The sequence below is a fragment of the Podarcis filfolensis genome (genome assembly GCF_964270895.1).
Source record: "Podarcis filfolensis genome assembly, chromosome: Z".
Classification (NCBI taxonomy): Eukaryota; Metazoa; Chordata; class Lepidosauria; order Squamata; family Lacertidae; genus Podarcis; species Podarcis filfolensis.
In genome coordinates, this window is record NC_139617.1 from 9,291,652 (window position 1) to 9,307,504 (window position 15,853).

The 15,853-nt window shown below is 45.1% G+C and overlaps 1 protein-coding gene across 4 annotated transcripts in view; it reads right to left on the reverse strand.

Annotated features, from left to right (window-relative positions):
• TBC1D8B (TBC1 domain family member 8B) overlaps positions 1-15,853 on the reverse strand; it is a 55,273-nt gene that overhangs the window by 16,453 nt on the left and 22,967 nt on the right. For all 4 annotated transcript variants that reach the window (XM_083595689.1, XM_083595690.1, XM_083595692.1 and 1 more), the window contains 7 exons: positions 15,425-15,575; positions 13,582-13,796; positions 12,011-12,128; positions 9,815-10,100; positions 6,072-6,201; positions 3,780-3,878; positions 1,617-1,685 (listed from right to left, as the gene is read on the reverse strand). In XM_083595689.1, coding sequence (XP_083451815.1) covers positions 1,617-1,685; positions 3,780-3,878; positions 6,072-6,201; positions 9,815-10,100; positions 12,011-12,128; positions 13,582-13,796; positions 15,425-15,575 — 1,068 coding nt within the window. The remainder of the gene's footprint in view (positions 1-1,616; positions 1,686-3,779; positions 3,879-6,071; positions 6,202-9,814; positions 10,101-12,010; positions 12,129-13,581; positions 13,797-15,424; positions 15,576-15,853) is intronic.

Here is a 15,853-nt window from a genome sequence, read left to right on the forward strand (position 1 = left end):
TAAATATATATTTTTTAAAAAATAAAGCAAAGAAAAAGAAAGAAAAGGAACACAGGAATGTCTTTTTAAATTTATTTTTACAACTGAAAACCAGCATACAAAATTACAATCTTACTTCACTGAGTATCTGGTGGTATTTATTAACCATAACGAAGAATGAGAAGCTTGGGGAATATGGAGGTATCCTGCCCTGTTAATATAGTCAGAGGAGAAAAACAAATATGCCCTGAAATTGTCAGACTGAGTCTCTCTCCAGCATCCATCTGTGTTCAGGTCAAGCACCCTGGCAAACTGATGTTCCAGACATTTGTGAACCATGTTTAACATAGTAAAGCATCAGAGATAACACTGAAAATGTCTGATGGTCAGTAGAAACACTAGTTGTGCATTCAACTAGTAGTGTTCTGCCTGAAATCACAGGTCGTAGTTTGTGGGGAGTGCATCTTTAAAATGATATTGCACACGCACACACACACACACACACACACAAAATATCATTTTAAAGATGCACTCCCCACAAACTCTGACCTGTGATTTCAGGTGGAATGCTACCAGCTGAATGCCTAGTGCCTAAACTGGGGGGGGGGGGGAGGAGAGAGAGTACACCGCCTAGAAATTATAAAAATATGAAGTGACTTGATAAATGCTTTAAAATAAGTAGCACTGCCTATTGCTCAGGGACTGCAGAAGCAAAAGGGGAGGAAGAACAAAAAGTTGCTGGTTGCTATCCAAGCAAACTGGAAATAAATGTGCATATTTACAGCTCCTCACTTTATTCCATCCTTGAAGCACTAATTGCACTTCTCTACTTCTTCTTGTGTCCCTTGTCTTTTCAGTTTCCAAGCCCTTGGCAGGGCCTGTATCATCTGCTCGCAGTGTCTTTACACAGTGGTACCTTGGTTCTTGAATTTAATCCGTTCCGGGAGTCTGTTCGACGGTTCGAAAACCAAGGCGCAGCTTCTGATTGGCTGCAGGAACTTCCTGCACTCGACTGGAAGCCGTGTCAGACGTCCGGCTTCTGAAAAATGTTCGCAAACCGGAACACTCACTTCCAGGTTTGCGGCATTTGGGGGCCGACTACCAACTACCAAGGTACCACTGTATTGATATCGGCCCCTTTGGGAAACTATGGTTTGCGGTTTGTATCCAACGGAGCACTACGTCACCAACCGGTCGATACAAGGATTTACACTTGCACAACTGGACTTCTGTTGCCTCTCCTCCCTTCTGCACACACCCCAAACTTGTTCTAGGGTTTCCCAAACTGCCCAGAGATTTGGAGAGAACATGGAGTGCATGAGGGACGAGAAGAGTGTTTGTGGGGGGTGGGGGGAGTCCCTCTGTACAAGCACAATTCTTTTCACTGACAGATTGGTTACTTAGCACTGTATTGGATATAAACTAATAACTGATTCGGGGGAAATACAGTACAAATAAATAAATGATATTTATTATTATTATTATTATTTTAAAAAGAAGATCAAGAAGAGCTAGCCAGTTTCTAGGAGTTAATCAATTCTCCTCTGTTCTGTCGGAGGTGTGTCACAGTAGGATACTCAAGGGGGAAACAAAGAAATTTTGGGAAACAAGCACATTAGGCAAAAACAGCTTCTCACCTTGAATAATTCATACAGCTCTTCCAGGTTGCTAGGACTTATTTTCACATCCTGGGAGATAACACGCAGCTACAGAGGACAGAATGAGAGCAACCAAGTTAGGAGGATGTAAATCTCATTTCCCCCTCAGTTCTTTGTGCTTTGACATTAGCTGATTTTCAGCTCGTAAAAGAAGAGGCAGATTTCATCAGGCACAGAAGCAAAAAGCTGAGAACCTCTTGTGCACTTGGGTCGAAACACTTTTAACTTAACTCTTCCATGTCTCCTTCAACCGCTGAATGCAACCGCCTCAAATTTCTGAGCAAAGCCATTTTAGGGTGGAGACAAGGTGCATCTGTGTTCATTAGGAACCCCAAGTACCAATGCCTCTCTGTCTGGCCCTGTATATCACTACACCTGTCTTCAGGCGATGTCCCTCGCAGACCCTGCTTCACACTCTCTGTAGAAAAGGAAAATTCTCCTTTGTGGCCTGTAGCCCTTGGGAATGTGCCCCTCAATATGAAAAAGGTTCCCTACTTCCTTAAGAACAGAAACAAACCAATAAAGCCACTTCCGAGCTCGAGAGGAGGTGGAGTTGCGGGCCCACCCCCTCCCACACATGCGGGGGCTGGTTTTAGCCCCCGAGAGAATGAGGGAATCCCCGGGCGTGTCTGTGACCCGGCCCGCCAATCGGCGGGCTGGGGAGGCGTGGCCTAGACCATTTAAGGCCGGCGCGCCCGGGGACCGCCCTCTTTGCCTCCATTCAAGCTGACAGGTTTTCCCGTCCCATCCTCCCTCTAGGTTTAGCTAGCTTTGACCTTGCTATGGACTTCGGTTGGTCGCCGCAAGGGGCCTGGTAGGAATTTTTCCACTTGGCGCACTTCCAGCCATTTGGTTTTTTCGCCTACCTCGTAGCAAACGTCACAACTTCCTCGGTATTGGCGGTTAGGCATTGGCAGGGTTAATTGTTATGCAAATGAAGGGGGAAGGAAGCGCCATCACCTTCCCCAGGAGGAAAGGGTAGTCCAGTAGAGGACTCCGGGGGGCGTTGCCCTGTCCGAAACCTAGGGAGGTGAGGGCCTCCGGCACGCCCCCGAGCGGTGACACCCGTGGGATCCTAGTTGGCGTACTTCAACAGGACTCCCACGGCTGGTGGATAACCCTTCCCGGTCCCCATGCCGGGTAGTCGATAGGAGCCAATGCCTAAGGCCAATACCTTCCAATTCCTGTAATCAATAAAGTTGTGGCCTTATATGCCCATTAACCTTAAATAATGTATCCAGTGTCTTCATTTCACTTGGGGGGAGGCGACTCGCCACGCAACCTTCCACCACACACAGTTTAAAAGGCAATAGCTTAATCAGCCAAAGGCCTGGGAGAAGAGGAACATTTTTGCCAGGTGCCTAAAGGTGTACAATGAAGGCGCCAGGCGAACCTCCCTGGGGAGAGCATTCCACAGACGGGGAGCCACTGCAGAGAAGGCCCCGTTCTTGTAGTGCCACTTTGTGGACCTCATGTGGAAGGGCCTCAGATGATGATCTCAGAGTCTCAGGGTCTGGTTCGGTTCATATGAAGACAGGCGGTCCTTGAGGTATTGCAGTCCTGAGTCATTTAAAGCAGTGTCAAGCCACTTTAAATAGCCACCCCAAAGAATAGGCTCCCCCAAAGAATCCTAGGGTGCTAAAGGTGCTGAGAGTTGTTAGGAGACCCCTGTTCCTCTCACAGAGCTGCAATTCCCAGAGTGGTTTCACAGTCAACCCCTCTTCCCAGGGAACTGTGGCTCTGTGAGGGAAACAGGGAGGTGTCCTAACAGTTCTCTGCACCTTAACAAGCTACAGTTCCCAGCCTTCTTTGGAGGAGGCCATGACTGTTTAAACTGGTACGATACTGCTTTAAATGTATAGTGCGGATGAGATTTAAGTCTAAGCACGTGCAGCTGAAATAACCACATAGTTGCCCTCTGCTTCCCTTATTGGATTTCCGACTGTAAGCGCCTTGAGGCAGAGATCCATCCACTTGTACTCTTAAAATAAAAAAGCAAATTATTATAGCAATAATGCACAGCCAGCAAATAAAATGACGACAACTACGACGAACACATTGTGAAGTTACCATACAATGAACAGGATGGCTAATGTTCTTGTTCCACACAGCTCAAGGTATCTGAGCATGTAGTTCACTCACCACATTTTGCTTCGTAGTGACCTCCAGGGTCTGAATGACATACAGCCTGTTACGGCGCCGCATGCTTTCTACTTCCTCAAATCGGATGTCACCATATTTCTAGGAGAAGAGCAGGAATCCATCAGGCTGCTTCCAGGGGCAGAGCTAACTGGATTGGGATGCTGTAAGGTTCTGGCTACCTGAACAGCAGGATGCAAGACCCGCAATAGGACTGGTAAGCCTCTCCTACCAGGGAAGCATTGGAAGTGCAATAGCAAGGATCATTCTATTAGGAACTAAAGGGTTAATTCTGTTATCTGTAAGAAGGCTAACCAGGGGGCGCGCGGGGGGGGTGTGTTGCTTAGCAACCAGACAAAGTGCCTTGACGTTTACTGAGGTAGGTGCCCTGAACGGCTGTGCAGTTCTGCAGGAGCTTTTCCTCTGTATGTTTAGTTAAATGTCTCCCAGCTTTGTACACTGCCTAATGTCAGAAAGACAAAACCACTCTGTTCCTTTCCCCTCAAATTATGTAAAGGTTTTGTTCAGTTTTCCTCAGTAAAATGCTCTCAGAATTTCTTTTCTCTCTGGATTATGTCTGCGTTATTTACGCAACTGTACTATCAGGAAGCAGTTTCTAAGATGGGAGGGAACCCCCAGCTCTCATAAAGCCTGGTTTACTTTTGGGGCTAGGGTGTCCAACTAGGACTTGAGGGTAAAGGTAAAGGGACCCCTGACCATTAGGTCCAGTCGTGGCCGACTCTGGGGTTGCAGCACTCATCTCGCTTTACTGGCCGAGGGAGCCGGCGTACAGCTTCCGGGTCATGTGGTGAGCATGACTAAGCCGCTTCTGATGAACCAGAGCAGCGCACAGAAACACTGTTTACCTTCCCGCCAGAGCGGTACCTATTTATCTACTTGCACTTTGACGTGCTTTCGAACTGCTAGGTTGGCAGGAGCAGGGACCAAGCAACAGGACCTCACCCCGTCACGGGGATTTGAACTGCCGACCTTCTGATCGGCAAGTTCTAGGCTCTGTGGTTTAACCCACAGCGCCACCCGCGTCCCTAGGACTTGAGAGACCAGGGTTCAAATCCCTACTCAACTATGAAGCTCACTGGAACAGTCACCGCCTCTCAGCCTATCCTACCTCACAGGGTTGTTTTTTAATTGATTTATCATAAAACATACGTACAAACTGACACATAGCCATACAAACAATAACAGAGCCATATACATAGCATATTCAGCATAAAAAGCAAATTATTGAGATGCAGTTAAATATATTGCCAAGTTTTAAAGATGTGTCTATATAGTCCAACCACAATGAGGAGTCATGGGATGAGTACTTATTTGACTCTCCCTATTTATATAATCCAAAAATGGAGACCCTTTTGGCTTCACCCCAGACTACCCATCTACATCTGAACCAGCGGTTCTCAACTTGTGGGTCCCCAGATGTTGTTGGACTACAACTTCCATCATCCCTGAGCTCTGGCCTTGCTAGCTAGGGGTGATGGGAGTTGTAGTCCAACAACATCTGGGGACCCACAGGTTGAGAAAGGCTGATCTGAACAGACGTTCAGATAAAGCAAATGTTCCATACAGGTTTCTTGTGGGGATTAAATAAGGGGCAGGACCATGTGTTCCACCCTGAGCTTCTTGGAGAAAAAGTTGGGATATAAATGCAGTAAAATAAAATAGTCCTGAGGTTCTGCCCCAGGAGGTAGAAGGATCTTTCACTGGAGGTATTTAAGCAGAATCTGGAAGGCTATCCCATTAGGAATGCATCCTAGAGCCTGTGCTGAGCAGTGGAGCTAGATTACTTCTAAGGCCCCTGTTATGTACTGAGTTGAATAGGATCCAAAATGCAGCAGTCTGATTGGTCCTAGAACAATAGGATCCAAAATGCAGCAGTCTGACTGGTCCTAGAACAATAGGATTCAGAATGCAGCAGTATGATTGGTCTGCAGGAGCCACCCAATCCAGCTCCAGGTGGAAGTGAATCCACAACCTGATTGGCCTACAGGAGAATTCCGGAATTAGCCAATCACATGCAGCCCATTGTGTAAATAATGTATATAAAGCAGATACTTTGGGGGAGCTTTCATTCCTCGTCCCACTATGAGCTGAATAAAGAGCATGAAATCCACTCTCGACTCCGAGTATATTTCAGCCCCTTTCATTCTATTATTAGATACCTTGAAGGAGAAAACAATTTTACCCACAAGAGGTGGCTTGTTGAACAGGCAGTGGCAATGCAGGAAAGAGCAAAAAACACCCCCCACCCCCCTGAAGCCAAATGACTTTACGAACCTCGTTTGACTCTAGAATCAAGTCCGTGATGTCCACTTTGGGGTGAGGGCTCTTGCCTTCATTCGCACCCAAGGCCTGCTGCACTGCTGGAGGCAGAGGACTGTCCTTGTTGGTAACACTGTCAAAAAACCTTCATTTGAAATAAAGGGGGGGGGCATGTACAAAACATAGTGAATTAAAAGTGAGTAGAAATGAGGGACTAGCAGAAATGACCGGCAGAATCCGCGACCAGGGAGAAAAGTCAGCAGAAGAAGATTGGAAGAAATTTAAGGAATATCTACAGAAATATTACAAAATTAATGAACTTTGAAAAGATGTTGGTTTGAACTTTGGTGGTCTCTAGCTGTTATGATAAAGATAATGGGGACTATAATTGTTTTTGTTATTAAATTTAAAAAAGTTGAGTGGAAAATAAGGTGATATTCTAAAAGGAATGTTAAGAGATTAGGATTTGCTGAATTAACAAATTGAACTAGAGAACAAGAAGGGGAGGTATGAGGAAGTCAAAGAAACATGTGATTGAAAAACTGTTATTGAAACTGAATTGTTTTTAATATTTTTCTTTTTCTTTTTCTTTTTGTGTTTATATAAAATTGGAAAATTTAATAAATATTCATTTAAAAAAAAAAAGAAATGAGTATTTAAAAAAAAAAAGACTGCAAAGAAAAACCTTGTTGTGCATGAATAATAATAATAATAATATAAATGTGCCAACCTGCTATTTTATTTATTAGTGTTGAGTAGTGCAGCTGTGGATATTTTATAGTTTTTGTTGAGGAGGGGTTATCAGCACAGCGCCTGGGGGTGGGCAAGCCAATACTGCCTATAGAGCCCATGAAATTCCTCAGTAAGCACCTCCTCAAAAATGGATAGTGCCGGAAAGACGGTTTGCTCTTCCTTCCCACAGTTCCTGTTTGCTAACTTTTCACTGGATGCCAGGAGGGAAAACTCGCCCACGCTTTTGTTCAGAACAGAGGAGTAAAGAGTTTTTGCCCGTAAGCGAGTGATTTTTGTCTCTTTATTCTGCATTTTTATGTTGTGAACCACCCTGTGATCTTTGGATGAAGGGTGGTACACAAATTTTAACAATGATAATTCTGATTGTAGGTGCCCTTCCCCCCAAGCCCCACCATAAAGCACATTTTGTAGTCCAATCTTTTAGATATGGCAGCCATTTTGTGTTACACTGAGGCATCTGATCAAGATCTGTATTATGAGGCATCTGATCAAGATCTGTATTTTAAAATGAGCTTAAAAAATATATTTGCAAATGTTTGTATCTCTCATGCCAGGCATAAAGCAGGTGGCTGAATACTCTGGCAGATGTTTATCTTCCTGTTCAAGGGCCCCATTGATCTATAGCAGTATTTCAGGGTTGTAAAAGGAAATTACAGGCTGGGAGCAAAAGGTCACACTGACCATACAAATTATAGAATACAATCAAGCTACAAAAACACAATTAAGAATTGGTAAATAGTAATAATTATTGTGCCTCCCATTAAACTTGAGCCACATCTTCCTAAGGTTAAAAGGGAAAGAGCTAATAGAAACAGCAGCTGGCTTGAAAGGGGGGGTGTAGATCTAAGGGGTTGCTTTCAAAACTGTTTTTATTAAGTTCCGTTTTTACTTTGAAAAGGCCTTTCCTTTCCTTCTAAAAAGCTATATATGTTAATGTATGAAATATATTGGCTTAAATGTAATTATGCAAAAGATTTAGAAAGTAAGAAATGTTAGATTCTTATTTCATAGAATCATAGAATCATGGAGTTGGAAGAGACCACAAGGGCCATCGAGTCCAACCCCCTGCCAAACAGGAAACACCATCAGAGCACTCCTGACATATGGTTGTCAAGCCTCTGCTTAAAGACCTCCAAAGAAGGAGATCTTTCATTGATAATGTGTGAGAGGAGAACCCAAGATCCTTTTAAGATAAAAATTAAAAAACCATGCACCATCTGTTTAACCATCTGTTTTGCAGTGAATAGGGCAATAGGGCAAAAGGTGAAATGTTAATTAAGGTATAATAATTAAGGTATAATAATGTTAATCTAAGATATATGACTACTTATTTGCCATTTATAGATAGAAGGAAATATAGCTCTTTGTCTCCCATAAAAGGCAATAGGAAATGGGTGTATCTTTTATGATTGGTTCGAGCAAACTGCCAATAGGAATTTCAACCAGGCTGATTGGACAGAGGCAGCCAAAGGAGGAGCAAGGGGGCTGAGCTGAGGAAATATAAGTGCTGACCATCAGGGCTGGAGTGGGCAGAGCTTTGGTAACCATATACCACTGTGTCTCTCATTTATTTGTCTGACAAATAAATTATTATTTTAATTTCTCTATTGCTGTGTTGAATATTTCATTCCAGCTAAGCGTTAACCACAAGCAGGGTGCTACAACACCACACACACAAACACTGCAAGCACAACACATAATGTGTCTTGTGTCAGCCATTTTGTGATTGGCGCCCACAGCATTTTCTCAAAACTCCACTGCCTTGCTGCTGCTGGAGCTACATTTTTTTCACAATGTAATTCACCCAGTTTTTATTGTGTTTTGCTGCTTTCGACGGGAAGCTGCATTGTGCTGCTCTTCAATTAAAACAGAAAGCAAAAGGTTATTAGAAATTCTGGCGGGGTGTGGTTGGGGATCCTAGACAGAGGCCTAATCTGTATAGGAGAAAAATATTCACATTACTCCAGTTGTATTCAAGTTACAATCCTATATCACTGGATTCCACTGTGGTGTCGTTTCTAAGGTGGCAGTGAATCACCCTGTGATCTTCAAATGAAGGGTGGCTTACAAATTTCAATAATAATAATAATAATAATAATAATAATAATAATAATAATAATAATACCAATTGTTGTTGTTTTGGGGATAAGAATGTTGGACTAGGACCTGGAAGTCAAGGGTTTGAATCCTCACTCAGCCACAAAGCTCACTGGATGACCTTGGGCCAGTCACCATCTCTCAGCCTAACTTAACCTCACAAAGATAAAATGGTGAGCAGGGAACCTCTATGCTACCCTGAACTCTTTGGAGGGAAGGTGGACAATGAATGTAATTGTAAATAAATTCAGCCCAGACACTGAGGTCCAGTTCCGAGGGTCTTCTGACAGTTACATCACTGAGAGAAGTGAGGCTACAGGGAACCAGGCAGAGGGCCTTCTCGGTAGTGGCGCCCACCCTGTGGAACACCCTCCCACCTGATGTCAAGGAAATAAACAACTATCTGACTTTTAGAAGACATCTGAAGGCAGCCCTGTACAGTGGTACCTTGGTTCCCGAATGGCTTAGTTGCCAAACAAATCAGCTCCCAAATGCCGCAAACCTGGAAGTAAGTGTTCCAGTTTGCAAACATTTTTTGGAAGCTGAACGTCTGATGAGGCTTCTGTGGCTTCCACTGGAGTGCAGGAAGCTCCTGCAGCCAATTGGAAGCTACGCCTTGGTTTTCAAACAGTTTCAGGATTCGAAAGAACTCCTGGAATGGATTAAGTTTGAGAACCAATGTACCACTGTATTGGGAAGTTTTTAATGTTTGATGTATTGTGTTTAATTTGTTGGAAGCTGCTCAGAGTGGCTTGGGTAACCCAGCCAGATGGGCAGCATATAAATAAATTATTACTGGTAGTAGTAGTAGTAGCAGCAACAAGTTGAACCAAACAGCACTTATTTCTGAGTCAATATGCACTGACAGGTCAAGCATTTTAGGTTTTTTTTTAAAAAGGCTCTGTTACCTGTTGAGGACAGTCACAGCTTCTGCATCATCCTTACAAGTCAGCAGCCTGTCCATGTTGTAATCTAGCACAGCCAGGCCCAGCTGCAGAACGGCCTTGATCCCGTCGTAGAAGAAGCAGTCGACCACATTGACCGCGCTCTCGATGGGCAGCACGCTGATGAACAGAGTGAGGAACCAGGACAGGGAGACGGAGGAGAAGAACGTCATGTCTGTCATGTGCTCCGTCAGCTGTGGCAAATAGTTCCTGATCAGCTCCTCAAACACCGCTTGGTCTACCAAGGCACCTGCAAGATATGATAAAAAGGTAAACGGACCCCTGACCATAAGGTCCAGTCGCGGACAACTCTGGGGTTGAGACGCTCATCTCGCTTTATTGGCTGAGGGAGCTGGCGTACAGCTTCTGGGTCATGTGGCCAGCATGACTAAGCTGCTTCTGGCGAACCAGAGCAGTGCACAGAAACGCCGTTTACCTTCCCGCCGGAGTGGCACCTATTTATCTACTTGCACTTTGACGTACTTTCAAACTGCTAGGTTGGCAGGAGCAAGGACTGAGCAACGGGAGCTCACCCCGTCGCGGGGATTCGAACTGCCAACCTTCTGATCGGCAAACCCTAGGCTCTGTGGTTTAGCTAGCTAGCTATAAATCGGATGGTTGTGGGCAGAGTTTTGGAGAAGCTCGTGCACGGACTGATGGCCATGGGGCCGTGCAAACTGAGGCTACCTGAGTGATTCACTTTGCCGCTTCTTGAGGGCTTCCAAGTGGCAGGTTGAAGTGCTTGCTTGGTACATATATAATGCTTGCTGTATAGAATAAAATTTTTAATCTTCTCACGCACTTGTGTTTTGTATGACTTCTGAATCTCATTTTAAAAGAACCACCTTGTACTGGGCAAGTCACCTGCACAGGGCACTGAGACAAGAGGGTGCCTTCCTGCCTCCTTCCCAAAGCCTAGTAAGTGCTTAGTTCAGAAAAGAGGTCCTAGAATCCTCCTGCCTCTTTGCCAAAGCCTAGTTAGCACTTGTCCAGCTTTAGGAAGGAGGTAGGACCCTGCCAGAGCCTCACACCTTCTTCCCAAAGCCCAGTATCTCACTTAGCTGGCTTTGGGAATGTGGTGCGAGGGCTGAGTGGGTGGGGCATCAAATTTTGGTCTTGCACAGGGCACCATATTACGAAATTCCTCCCCTGCAATGGATTCAAATTAGAAGGAAGGAGATTCTGACTAAACATCAGGAAGAACTTTCTGACACTAAAAGCTGCTTGACAGCAAGTTCCTCAGAAGGTGGTCGACTCTCCTTCCTTGGAGGTTTTTGAGCGGAGGTTGGATGGCCATCTGTCATGGATGTTTTAGCTGAGATTCCTCCATTGCAGGAGGTTGGACGATGACTCTCGGGGTCCTATCCAATTCTATGATTCTAAGAGAAGGGGAATGACTGGGTTGTGTTCGGGAAAGTGTATTTAAGCTGATTGAAATACCAACTTATTTTTTTTATTTTTTTTGCAAATGCCCTACAATAAAATGATAGCCCTGCAAGAGAAGAAAGCAGAATCGACAGCAGGGCCTACTTCAGCTTATCTTTTCCCCTCACGCACATGGCCAACCTGCACAATCTTCCCTGTAAGAAGGAAGAAGCATGGGAGGCAGGCAGGAAATTCAACAACAGAACCAGCTCCGGTTTGAATGTCCTCTTCCCCATCAAAACACAGGACCAACTGTACATTTTATTTATTTGTGAACTGCATGGGGTGCCTTTGAATTAAGGCATCACTATAAATGGAAGGAAAGAAGGGAGGGAGAAAGGAAGAAAGGGAGGGTAGGAAGGACTGGGACTGTCCAAACGCCCAAAGAGTCACTGCTACTCTATGGAAGCAGCACTTATCTGGATGGGCCAGTGGCCTCAGCTCAATATAGGGCAGATTCCTATAACCCAAACATGAAGTTCTGGCTCCAGATGTTGAGAGGCCCCTTGGACAAGGAGCACTCCATGGGTCCCCTTCCCTAAGCAGGCACCCTGCTATCTCTGCGACCTGTTCCATATGAACTGCCTGCAGCACCGCTCGTTCCAAGAGGAAGGCTCTATTGCCATTGGGACTTATGCACTGGGAATCAAATGCTGGCATCTATTCTTGCTGCACAGCACGTTCTCCTGCCTATTCCTTTCATGTGCGAAAGCGATCATTAAAGTGAAGCAGTACCAATGATTCGGCGGTTGAAATAATCGGGCAGCATCCTTTCGCACACAGCAACCAGGAGCCAGAAAGCTTCTTCCTCCTTGGCGTAAAGGAGCAGCACTGATGTCAGAATGTTCATTGCCTATCGAGCACAGTAAGCAGCGTTAGGAGGGAGAGAGATGTACGTCATTTCGTAAAAAGGACATCAAGGACTCATTCTACTCCTTGCAAAGCCTGCTTAGCCCTGAGTGTGGCACTTCCCGAATGCACAACAACCACCTGATTCTTGAGCGTTTGGGAAGCACTGTAAAGGTAGGTAAAGGTAAAGGGACCCCTGGACGGTTAAGTCCAGTCAAAGGCGACTCTGGGGTTGTGGCGCTCATCTTGCTTTCAGGCCGAGGGAGCCGGGGTTTGTCCACAGACAGCTTTCCAGGTCATCTGGCCAGCATGACTAAGCCGCTTCTGGCACAGTGGGACACCGTGATGAGTGCCAGAGTACATGGGAATGCCGTTTACCTTCCCAATGCAACGGTACCTATTTATCTACTTGTGTTGGTATGCTTTTGAATTGCTAGGTAGGCAGGAGCTGGAACAGAGCAACAGGAACTCACCCCGTCGCAGGGATTCAAACTGCTGACCTTACGATCTGCAAGCCCAAGAGGCTCAGTGGTTTAGACCACAGCGCCAACTGCCTCCCACTGTGCGCAGGGCTGAGCAGGTTATCTCCCAACAACCTACCACTGGCCAACTTTGACAGGTGTCTACATTCCGACATCACTGCGATGTCAGGTGATTGACAGGTGGGTGTGTCAAAAATCATTCTCCTTACGTGGCCAAAAGCAGCGAGAACCTAAGCACAATCCCTAACAGGATTAAGGGAACTCTAAGGTTTGCAAAAAATAAAAATAAAAATGTGCTTTGTACCCCAAACAGCTTGGTGGGGACTGAGCATGCTTTTTTGGCACAGAATGCTAAGTAACTGGTTAAGAGAGGAGAACAGAAAACGAGGGGGAAGGAGGATGAAATGGAAAGGGGCATAGCATCCCTGGACAGGTGCAACCAGTGTGGAACTGGTACCATTACAAGCTCCACAAAATACTCCTCCTGCACTTGCAAGAGATTGACCTTTCCTTTGTGCGGTGGTGCCCACACTCTGGAACTCCCTGCCGATTGATATCAGGCAGGTGCATTCTCTGTAGTCTTTTCTGCACCTACTTGAAACATTTTTGTTTAGGCAAGTCTACCCAGACATATAGAAGTTACATGTGTTTTATTTTTTAAGCTGATTTTAATAATCTTTAGAATGCTTCAAATACACCTTTCTACTGTTTCTGCCCTCCCCACCCCGGAATTTTAATGCTCTGTTTTATATTTTTGCAACCCCCTTAGAAGGTTTTTAAAAAACCCCACAATCAAATAGTATATACTTTTTTTGTTAAACAAAACAAAACCTCTGCTGCCAGCCTTTTTTCTCCAGGTCCCACTTGTACATATACTATGAACAAACAAAACAATTTAAAAAGAAGAAGAAGAAAAACAAAAGTTAGCAGTTTGCAGACTATACAAGGATGGCCGGGGTCACAGGCAAGTCTCACCTGGCAATATCCAATCTTGGGGTTCCTGTAGGCGTACGCCGTGAGAACCCTCCTCAGGGCAGAAATGCCTGTGTCACTCTGGAAAGCTGGATGCTCGGGCAAGGAGCGGCGCAGATCACGTTCGATTTCATCCGTTGCCAAAGTGCAGGTGCCGAAGGACCTCTCCACCATGTCGGTGTAATAGCCAGGGTTGGTAGCCATGTCATTTACAGCGCCTGCCAAGGTGTTTAGGTCACACTGTTACAGAACAACCAGGAAGAGGACATTTGCATTTCCCCTGCAACAAGCTGCGAGTGTCCTTATTCCAGCCACCATGTCGGAATAAGGGCTCAAGGCTGATTTGCACCCACAGATTTGCTCCCCACCTTTGATGCAGCCTTTGCCTACCTGGTGCCTTCCAGGCGTTCCAAACTATAACTCCCATCAGCTCCAGCCAGCACAGGCCAGCACTAAGTTGGCAAAAGCTCACCAGCAGGGATCATTTTAAGCAGTCTTCTAGGAATAAACTACCTAGGGCCAGTGCTACTCAAACTGGGATCCTGACATGCAGTGCTCCTGCGTGGGTCACACAATTTTTCTTTCCCCATCGTTCCAACCCTCCACTTTAACTGGGCTAGCACCAAACTATTAACTGCTCTGCAGCCCCTCGAGACACAGGCAGCGCCAGGGGGCTGGTGTACTTGGGGGGGGGGAAGCATCCCTCCAAAACAAGGGGCTCACCCTCTATTTGCACCCCCCCCCCAATTCCTGCATTCCTATCATCAGCATATGCTGATATTTTTATTTCTCGCTCACCTAAAAATATACTTCGCCCGTTCTGTGCCCCCACCTCGATCCCCTCCACTGCCTTTAGAAGACAGCATCGTTCTCTCCCATGCAAAGCTTAAATTCTGTCTAAATACGTATTGCCTATATATATATACACACATATACCTTAATGTTTAGTATGTTACATGGTTTTTATCGGACAGTTTTACAGACAATTGTTGCAAACTGCAACTGGACAATTTTTAATTTTTTAAATTTTTTTATTTTGACTGTGTCAGACCAAAACAGCTACCTACCTGAATCTCGCTGCATTGTGGTTGTTTTTTTTTTTAATGAATACTGTATGTAGATAAATAAACATAACTGAAAACCTTCCGAAAAGCAAGAAAAATCCAATACAGTAGTACCTTGGAAGTCGAACGGAATCCATTCTGGAAGTCCGTTCGACTTCCAAAACGTTCAGAAACCAAAGCGTGGCTTCCAATTGGCTGCAGGAAGCTCATGCAGCCAATCGGAAGCCTTCGAAGCCCCGTCAGATGTTTGGGTGCCAAAGAACGTTCGCAAACCGGAACACTCACTTTCGGGTTTGCGGCATTCGGGAGCCAAAACGTTCGAGTACCAAGGGATCCAAGGTACAACTGTATTAAGAACACTTGATTCCTTAACTTTGGAGGCAACCTTGTATGTTGTATTTTCAATACTATTTTGTTTGTAAGCTGCCCAGGAAATATTTATTGATATCAATGTACGGATGCCCTCCCTGGCGAGGCGAGCCTGTCTCCCTCACTACTGACTTTCGGGGAAAATTGAAAGGCAACCCCATAAACCCCAGGCTTTTGATGGGCCCATAGATGGCAGCCTTGAAATTAGGGTACGGGGTTGCTTTTAAAAGGTTTTAGATGGTTTTAATTGCTTTTATATTTGTTTTATTTTTAATTGTTTTGTTTTAACATTTTGATGTCTGCAGCCTGGGCTCCTTTGGGAGGAAGGGTCGAATACGACCTGAATAAATAAAATAACACTGCAATATAATAACAACAACAATGCATTGCCATGAGAACACAACCGATAGTACCTGAGAAAAGAAGCCAAAGGTCTCCTCGTAACACCTCGGGTATCCCTTTGACAATCAGGTCCCTCGTCCTCCTCGTCCGAAACATACTCACACCACGCCCACATTCTACGAAAAGGATGTTCCAGGACTGCTCCTTCATTTTTTCTTTCAACTAGAAAAGCAAGGTATCATGTACTAGCAGTACATGTGAAAAAGATCTAGGGGTCTTACTGGACCACAAGCTTAACATGAGGCAACAGTGAGATGCAGCAGCAAAAAAAGCGAATGCTCTTCTAGGCTGGATCGACAGAATTAGAGTGGCCAGTTGAAGGGAATTATAGTCCCACTTTATTCTGCCTTAGTCAGACCACACTTGGAATACTGTGTCCAATTCTGGGCACCGCAATTTAAGAAGGATGCTGACAAGCTGGAACGTGTGCAGAGGGAGGC